Raw genomic sequence first — 10,084 nt, forward strand, 5'->3', positions numbered from 1 at the left:
TTGTAATGTATCAATCGATATGGGATATTAAATATGCATGCAAATTTATGTCTATTTGTACATTTACCACACACATCTAAGGTACTCTTTAAAAATTCTTAATTTAGTGATATTGTTAAATATAATTAAAGTGATTGATTTTAGTGTTTTGTTTTTTGCGACAAAGTCCAATAAAATATTTTAATATTGACCATTCGTAGGTTATTTGCCATAATAACATGAAAAAAATGATCGACAGATTTTAATTCTGAACATTCATTTTTATTTTGTTCTATATCCTAACCCTAACATTGTGTACAGCCTTTGCCTGTTATCAGCACGTTATCAAATCTTCGGTCTGTGTTTCTGATTGATAATATCTTGTAGTGATTTTGCTGCATTTCCTCTCATCTGATCTGAACTTTAATCACACTCTCTAATCTGTGCATTTATAATCACTCTGGTCATTATCTGGCTTGTACATGTGACTGTATGAGTGAACATGTATGTTTCTTAAACGGGAAGTGTATGTCATGCATTCGCTGCGTCAGCAGCATGTGCACAGGAAGTGGAAACAGTAGGACAGGAAGCACACACTGTCCTCTCGCTTCAGAGCCTATCAGTGGTTGAGTGAATGTGTAAGAAAGCCATTGCTCCACTCACTTTTCAGATATTCACTTCATTTGATGGTTCAATCAAATCACAGTAGGATAGAAATCTATGATATTGGCTAGATTTTTTTTTTTTGTGGCTTAAAATATTGTTCTCGTCCTTCGATTATTTAACGTAAGGTGAATTCCAGTAAATTAAAAGCAAAAACTATATATACCAGAATTCACCCTATACTGTATCAGTTATCAGTTTAATATCAGCCACTTATTTGAACTTTGATTTTCTTCTATAAATCTCCGAATAGGAACACCTATCTTTTGGTGAGGAGTGTTACCGGAGTAGAGATTGGATGATGTCAAGTTACCAGCAAACACTTCCCTGTTAGTTTTATGACGGGGTCAGTAACTGGGTAAACCCATTCCAGCACAGGGTGAAACTCAACACACACACACACACACACTATTTAGGCATGTGATATTTCGGTATGACGCAAAGTATTTGTAAAGATTAATATGAAGTGAGTTGTGCAATGTTGCGGTCTGATGAGTAGTTTGTGCTTTCATACGTTTGGGGTCGGTAGGATTTTTTTAAAGTCTTTATTTGATGAAAAATACAGTAAAAACAGTATTATTTTAAAAATACACTCAAATAGAAAAATTTAAAAATGTAATTTATTCCTGTGATGTCAAAGAAAAATTGTAAAACATTTTCTGTATTTTCAGTGTAACAAATCAAAAGAACAGCATTTATTTCAAATCGAAATCTATTGCAACATTATAAATGTCTTTACTGTCACTTTTGATCATTTAAGTGTGTCCTTGCTGAAAAGTAATAATTTCCTTCAAAAAAATTCTTACTGTCCCCAAACTTTAGAAGGGTATGTGTGCGTGCGTTTGCGGTTTTGTTGATGACTTCCTTTGATGTATGTGTTCAGAGGAAATTTCAGCATATTATCTGGCAGTGATTTCTTAAGAGGAACTGAAGTATTGTGCAAACCCACACACCCACACGCTCACAGACCTCATCAACGTACATATTTCTCTTTCTCTCTTTCTGCCATACATTATCACTGTGAGGAGACTGGCCTCTCACCCAGTTTTTGACCCATTTCCCCGAGCCCACCATCCACCTGCTCAGAGCATCATCACACGCACAACCCCAATACAACCACCAATCGCACGAGCACATCTCACACTCTCATTACTGAAACCAGATGTGGCATCTGCAGGCTCACCCGGTGTGTGAAGTTGATGCCAGAGCTTCTCACCACCATCTGAAATGACTTTCTCACACGCTATTCTTAAAGGTTAAGTGTTGGCCTTAGGCATTGTTTGCTAACTTTCCATCTCAAACATTAAAACAAAACATTGGCGCTCTTTTGAACGCTGCGTTTGTGTGGCAGTTCTTTAGTCAAATAAAAACCCTCTGAGCAAATGCAAGTAACCCAGTACACGTGGGATCAGGCTTGTGTTTTTATCGTGTTTGTGGGTATGTGTGTCAGGGTCATTCATTAGGCAATGCTGCCCAACATATACAGTAGGTGTAAATCCATCTAGTGGTGTCCTGAATCCTGATTCAAATCATGTAAAGTAAGGTTTACATACAAGGTAAATAAGTCCTGATGATTTGGAGGAAATATTGTTGTGTAATTTCTCAAAGACTGGCTCTGATTCATATGTTATTGAATAGCCGTCTCTGCAAGCACTGCCCATGAGATGACATCATAATGATGCTCTTGTGTTTGGCCAGTCGCTGATATACTGTCTCTGATGCTTCTTGACTATGTCAAGGGTGAAGTGTGTCGTCCTTTTGCCTGATGAAATGAGGACCTCCTTTTTGAAGAATGCAGGCTGAATAACAAGAGACTGTTCGCCCACTTTGAGGTTGATCCCATTTCAGTGCAGCAAGTTCAAGGGATGTTACTCTGTCGTAATCTTGAATCAAAATCACTTCCCCTCTCTCTTGCACCAACCTCTCTTCTCTTCGACTTCGGTTCTCTGTTTGTATTCTGTGTGTGTGTACTGGCCATATTTAGCTTGTGACCATGACCAGCAAAGCGTCATCATTTAATCTCCATCATGTCAATCAAATCCTATGCCTTTCTTTCTTCTATAGAACACAAAATGGACTGAGTTTACCCTTGTTTTGAGAGCTACACAATCAGGGGGCCCATGGCCCATTAGGGCAGTGGTTCTCAAGTGGTTTGGCAATGGGACCCACATTTTCCCATGGTCATCAAGCCGCGACTCAGTTTTGAAGTATTTATTTATAGCCAGCTATATATTACAATAAATTTGTTTAAAAAAAAAAAAAAGCAAATTTATTTCACAAAAAAAATAGTTGACACTTTTACTTAACATACACATAACTTGTACGAATACGACTAATAATCTGATGAATAAACAGTAGGCCTATAAGGCTATTAATTAAATAGCAGTCCCAAACTATTTTTTGTTAATACGTAAGCTGGTAAGAGCCACCACAGTCATTTAAAAATATACAAAATAGCACAAAGTGGGCTGCAAGTTGGCATATATTACTTAAAATAAGCCAAAACAGCTAAGAATCAAGATATAAGCTAATTTTAATTTGATAAAATTAAAATTAAAATATTTAATTTGTTTGGGTCAGAACCGTGGTGCGTTTGCATCGTGAAACAGCGGCTTTTTACCCCTCTAACTACGACGCAAGAGAAGGTGGAAAAATGCATAGTTGCTCACCTCACCTTTACATTTTGTTTTTTGAACATTTTGTTTTGATATTTTAATTTGTTTCCTTAACAACTGCATTTTTAATGTAACAACCAGGTTATCATGAACTTGGACAACCTTGATATATTGTATGAGGGAATTTCTACAGTGTTTAAAACTTTTGTCATTAAAGCAGAAATATATTAATATATATTATCTTAAATGTTATTTTGAAGTCAAAAAGGTTGAGAACCATTGTACACGTTTCCCACACAAAAGAGTATGATTTCAGAAGACGTGTATAGTTAGTATAGATTTTAATGTCGCTGTTGTTATCCTTTTATGAGCTCTACAACATCCGGCTAACTAATGTAATTAATACCTATTCATAGCAAATTTGCATAATTTCAAAGTTTATACTATGATGCTGCTGAAGAATTATTATTGGTTGGGTTGGGTTAAGTTAGACTTAGTTCGGCTTGAGGAAGTTTGTTGAAGCCGAATGGTTCTTGGTGGACACGGTTACAGAATCCCAACCCCGTGCCAATAGCCCGCAGCAGATCGTGTAAATAATTTAGCACCTGGTCTAATCTTACCACGGCCTTTCTGTTCATGCCCTTCAGAATTTATCACTAAATGCCTCATGTCACCATAAGAGGATAAACACAATATATAGGAAGTTACAGGTGACGTCCCCAGAATTGGGAAATTTTTTTTAAGGGAATTTACCAGCGCACTTGCATTACCACAAGCAAACAACCGGCGATTGTTAGAGCAGAAGTGCTGTGTTGGCGTGTTTGGATTTGCCTTTTGGGGGTTTCGAGGGGGATGCGTTTGTGTGAATGGTGTTTTGAACATCTGTTGCAGCTCAGGTGTCAGATGAACTGTCACCCGTTTCAGAACAGAGGGACGGCAGAGTAGCTTTAAATGTCTTTTCCTTACACGTACTAAAAACACGTTTCTTAAAAAAAGTCAACCCAAAAATGAACGATAGAGAGGAAAATAAATGGTTTCATTTAACTACCTAAATTAACTTCCTGTTAGGTAGTATCTGCAAATGCATCATTAGATCAGAGAGAAGGAAGAGATCAGGGGGTGGAAATAACAAAACGGATGCGTAAGAGAATCAGAGGCAGCATGTCCTCCAGTAGACACACACCGATCCCTAGAGAGCAAATCTGAGAACTATAACAGGGTAAATACAGGAAGGAAACAGGCTTTCTAATGGGCAGCCCTTACACATGTTTACATTGCTCTTGGGAATTCAGAGATCAAGTGTTCAAAGAGCAGCATGAGGCTGTGGAATAAACACACATGCACAGACTGATTCAAAGACGCATTGAATCATCAGATGGTTATCCAGTTGTCTTTGTGTGGAAAGAAAATTGACATGTGAAATTGATTAACTTAACCAAATGCGTCCTAAATGAGATGCATTGGATATATATATATATATATATATATATATATATATAATGCACACTCACACAAACAAAATAAATGTAATGCTAGGTGGAATGTGTAACTCCTGTTGTGGATGCGCTCTTCCCATAACAAAAATGAATAACAATTAAATCTAAAGATATCACGACATTTTATTGCGAATGCACGAACTTGACTGAGCTGGTCATGATTGAAGGTGTAACTGTTGTGTACGCTCTTCCCGTAATAACGCGCTAAAACATGGGCGCACAAATTCACAACATTATTTTACAGTAGTGTTCTCATTATTATAATATTATGTAGCCTAAATGACTGATTGGCCCTGCACATTGCAATTAACTGTATTTTCCTTTTGGAAGTGATTCCAATTATATTTCAAGTTGAAGGTTGTTGTAAAATATTTATCGGCTTAAATATATCAGCCTAATTTTCTTATCAGGCCGATAATGATAACATTAAAAATGAACATATATCATTTGATGGCGATATATCATGCATCCCTAGTTTTCACAAAAATATAAAGCAACAACTGTTGTTGTTTTCAACATTGATGTTAAGAACATAGATTGCTTGATCAGCAAATAAGTAAGTAGACTATATTAGAAAGAACTCTGAAGGATCATGTGACACTGAAGACTGGAGTTATGATGCTGAAAACAGCTTTTGAATCACGGGAATAATTTACATTTTTGAAGAAATTAAAACAGAAAAAGTTATTTTAAGTTGTACAAAATAAATATTTCGTACTGTCTTCAGTGTATTTTGATCAAACAAATGCAGCCATGGTGAGCAGAAGAGACTTTCAGAAAAGTTTAAAAAAAAATTGTATCAACCCCAAACTTTTGAACAGTAGTCTACATTACTGTTTTCTCTCTTTTAAATATTCCTGAACAAAAAAGATGGTCAATAAAGTCCATCAAGATGACAATAAAGATTACTTTATGGATGTTATTCACCAATAAAGGAGCTTAACTAATTTTATAATTCATTTGTAAACCATCCTTCTAGTTGATGCATTCATTACAATGAGACAGTTTACAAAATAAAGATTTTATGAAATTTGGGTTACATTAACAAGGCTTCGGGTGTGTGATTTATGTATTTTATCATTTTAGTTCTGCTACAAAGTATGATGGGAAACCCTTCACCTCATTAAATGGCTAAATGTGCATTGTAGAAGTACACAAAATACTTGCGAACAAAATAATAAATAATAAAAAACTTAATTCTAACCCATGTCGATTAGTTTCCATCATTTTTTATATTAACATTCCACCAACCGCCAAAGTCTAAATTCAAAGATAACCTGGTTTCCTACAGTTCATTACAACATCCTAGTGCCGTTTATGTCCGCTCATAGGATGCTTTCACACTGGGCTCGTTTGTTGCGGCCCGAGCGCGATTGTTCCCGGCGCCCCCGCGGCGTTGCTCTGGTTTCACACTCAACTTGATTCTATCAAACCCTGGTGCATCTTTCATCATCGCAAACGTGCACGGCGCATGAGAGAAAACAGAACGCGGGTCAATATATAGTTTTTTATTAATTTTGTGCTATTATGCACAGCTGAGTGAACAACACACACTGTGTGTGTGTGTGTGTGTGTGTGTGTGTGTGTGTGTGTGTGTGTGTGTGTGTGTGTGTGTGTGTGTGTGTCGCATAAGGTGGCCTTCTGCTGCTTGCAAACGGACTCTTTTGAGGAGACAGTGGATTTCCAAATTTGTTGCCCTGATTCCATGCGATATGCGCGAATACACTGCAGACTCACTCTCGCTCGTATCCAAGGTAAATCATCAACACTATCATCCCTTACATGTGTTTTATTTTAACTAAATGCATCATAATCAGCTAAAACGCATGCGCAGGTTACTTTACTTCCTGAACAAGTGCGCACCCGAGTCCGTGTTGCTTTCACATACACACGAACCGCGGCATGGTTCGAGTGCAACCGAACTAAGAGCGCCTCCTCCAGGTAGTCACAGGTTCGGTAACGTTACCCCAGTGCGCACCCGGGTCCGCATGACAGCGTTCACATTAGTGATTTGTTTACCCCATTCCGAACTAAACTGCCAGTGTGAAAGCCCCCTACAATGCACTCATTACAATGTGATTTGAAGGCAGCATTAGCTCACCACTCTCTCTACACTATCAGTCTCTTCCACCCCCTCATACACCCGTACGCTCTCGTTTTCTCTCCGCACACAGACTTGGCGATGTGCCGAGCTGTCTTTATTTGTCCTTGTCCTAGATCTGTGTGTAATAAGCAGGTTTGTAATGAAGAGTTATGGTGAGAGGGAGCAGAAAATCTAATTCACACTACAGGAGATTTGCAACACTTTGCTTTATTTAATTAATCTGTTACCCTTTTTTCCTCTCCCCTTTAGACGAGGCCTGAATCCCCCCCACAGAGTGAAGTCTATTTCCATGACGACTTTCACACTACAGGAAATTGAATTTCTACAGAAGCATGGAAATGAGGTAATTGATGATGGTCTAGTCAAAGTGCAGTGATGTTTTTTATTGACACAGTGATTGTGTCGTCATCTCTGTGGACTGTTTGTGCTGATATCTGGACGCCACTGAGTTTATGATTTACGAAGTCAGTCGTATGTTTATGATAGGATAAATGACGTGAATTTCTGGGATTTCTTTTCTTCTTGAAAACGCCCTTACATCAATAAAATTATGAGACAGTTGCTCTAAAAATAGAGTAGCCCTCCCTATAAATGTGTGTGTGTGTGTATATATATATATATATATATATATATATATATATACCATAATCTATATCTGTGTTTCTCTAAGAGCTTCTTCTGAACCACAAAGATTTGACCACTTTTCATCTCACCCTTCCTTTTCTCAACATTCCTGGGATTTTTCCCAGGTCTCGTGAGGCCTGATTAACGAGGATGAGCTGGAAAAGATGTTGCGTGCCGAGGAGACTCTTATTTAAGCACTCTGCGTCTCATTACGCACACGCGTTAATCTCCCATTTAAACCATGATGAACTTCAGGATGATCTGTGTATGCGTGTGCACACTTTTTGTTTTATGAAGTTGTTATATGTGGGTCCAATTTGAACCAGTGTGATCAAACAGCGGGTTTGGTGTATTGAAGTCTCACAGCATCTGTCAGTCTGTACTTCTGATTTGGTTATCGATGATGAGGGCATGTCACACAAACTGTTGAAGTTGGCAGATCTTCAGTAATTTGTCTAGCTTATTAAGTGAAAGATGCATTTGAGTCCACACACTGCCTTTTTGAACAACACAAAAAACTACCATTCAAAATGTTGGGGTTAGTAAGAAATAGGCAGCGTCTAGTTGTACTAAGTGCAAATAGTTGTTAGATGCTATGTATGTATACTTAGTGGCAGATACTATTTTCACCACAGTATTGTTGTACTTTGTACAGTATTGTTGGTAAGCTGAGTTAGTGTAAATATCCTTTGCCAACAAGTCAGGCTATATACACTTACACTCTGGTAAGAAATATTGTTTTGTTTTTTTAAATAAGTATCTCATCTTCACCTAGGTTGCATTTATTCAAACAAAAAATAATAGTTATGTTGTGAAATATTACAAATAACTTTATTTTATTTTAATATATTTTAAAATTTAATTTATTTTATATTCATGTAATTTTCAGCATCATCACTTCAGTCTATATATATATATATATACCTTATTGATTATCGGCTGATATTGCATTTTTGTTCTTTTGTAATTTATCATATTGGATATTTAATGTTGAATGTTCTTCTATTTTTATGTTTAGATTACCTTTTTTTATCTAACACTTACTCAAAGGTATTTAAAAACACTAATAGTTTAACAACAATTGTTAAATGTAATCTTCAGTCAATCTCAAAATGAATCTTCATTATTCATACTGTATATTACAATTGTGATGCCTAAATTCCCTTGTAGCATTTTTCTGTGTAAAAAAAACAACAACCATTATTTACTTTTTGTTTTGTCAAAAGTTCGACCATTTATTGATTATTGGCCAAAACATGAAAGTAATTATCAGCTTATTGATCCCTAATATGACAATAAAATATTTCACAAAAATGCTTACTATTTTTTTGATAGTATTCAGTACATACTGTGTACTTTGCAGTGGTCATTTTAGTTTATATGCCTTCCTGAAGCGTTGAAGGCAGATGCACTGATTCCTGGGTCAGTTTTAGCTTTAATCTCATGAATGAGCTCAACCTCTTGGACCAGCACAACAAGTTCATACAAACACTGAAAGTGTTACTACTTTTATTTTTGAGGGTCATAGATAAATTCCCTGAGTGTCTGTAGGGCTCCTCATCAGACTCAAGTGATAATGCGTGTTCACTCTGTTGTTGCTATACATAATTAATAAGCTGCTTCCACTGTTTTTTAAGGGTGTGTGTCTGCATTGATTATATCTAAATGGAGGCAGTGTCTTCACTGCTGTGAAAGGCTTTACACACACACAAACACACAGCTCGTCCTGCCTTACGCTTTGCCTATTCATTTATCAGTTGTGATATCTGAGTATGTGTGTATTTGACTCCCAAGAGAGTTTATTTAAATGTTTTTTCAAATGTCACCTTAAGATATTTGTTTCCTTCCTGAGAATGTGTTTGAGTGCATGTATTCAAAGCAAGACGATCCTTAGTATGAACGCCTGCATTGTTTTTCACACGTGAGGTAGTGAGAAAGAGATACTGAAGAATTTTTCTGTTTGTCTGTCGACTCTTAATAAACTGAGAATTAATGGGACCGAGTTTCTTTAAAAAACCCTTGAGTCTTTTTCATGTTTTTTTTTTACATGGATGAATCTCTGTTTTACATGTTTATGGTATATTTGCCACTTGAATGTCTGATGATCTTTTTCTCTCTTCATGTGTGTGCTGTCATGCATATGCAGGCATGTAAACCGATATGGCTCGGCCTTTATGACGACAGAAACGTGGCCATCCCAGACTTCAGAGAACCTACGAAAGTCAAAGAGTTTCTTCAGGACAAATACGAAAAGAAGCGATGGTGAGGAAGAGCACAGATTGAAATGTTTATTATTATTTTAGATATTTTATCGAGGTATCATGTACAGTCAGTACTGCAAAATATATTATCCCACTTATTCCATGACTGCATACCAAATAAATAAACACATCATGGTGTATGTGTGCTCTGCTCATTTAACTGTCTTTCTCTCAGGTATGTTCCTGCAGAGCAGGCTAAGACTGTGGCGTCGGTTCATGCGTCTGTCTCTGGTTCGTCTGCTAGCAGCACCAGCAGCACTCCAGAGGTCCGACCTCTCAAAACATTACTGGAGGAATCCGTACCCAGTTTACACTTCAGCAAAAACACACCCAGCCAGGTAA

General features: G+C 37.0%; 1 protein-coding gene across 5 annotated transcripts in view; it reads left to right on the top strand.

Moving 5' to 3' along the window:
• The window catches only part of agfg1a (ArfGAP with FG repeats 1a), a 45,449-nt gene that overhangs the window by 5,819 nt on the left and 29,546 nt on the right, over positions 1-10,084 (top strand). For all 5 annotated transcript variants that reach the window (XM_077207964.1, XM_077207965.1, XM_077207969.1 and 2 more), the window contains exons 2-4: positions 7,107-7,200; positions 9,628-9,743; positions 9,918-10,080. In XM_077207964.1, coding sequence (XP_077064079.1) covers positions 7,107-7,200; positions 9,628-9,743; positions 9,918-10,080 — 373 coding nt within the window. The remainder of the gene's footprint in view (positions 1-7,106; positions 7,201-9,627; positions 9,744-9,917; positions 10,081-10,084) is intronic.

Source organism: Siphateles boraxobius, unplaced genomic scaffold (genome assembly GCF_051911475.1).
Source record: "Siphateles boraxobius isolate OS27281-9 unplaced genomic scaffold, OSU_SipBor_1 6, whole genome shotgun sequence".
Taxonomy (NCBI): Eukaryota; Metazoa; Chordata; class Actinopteri; order Cypriniformes; family Leuciscidae; genus Siphateles; species Siphateles boraxobius.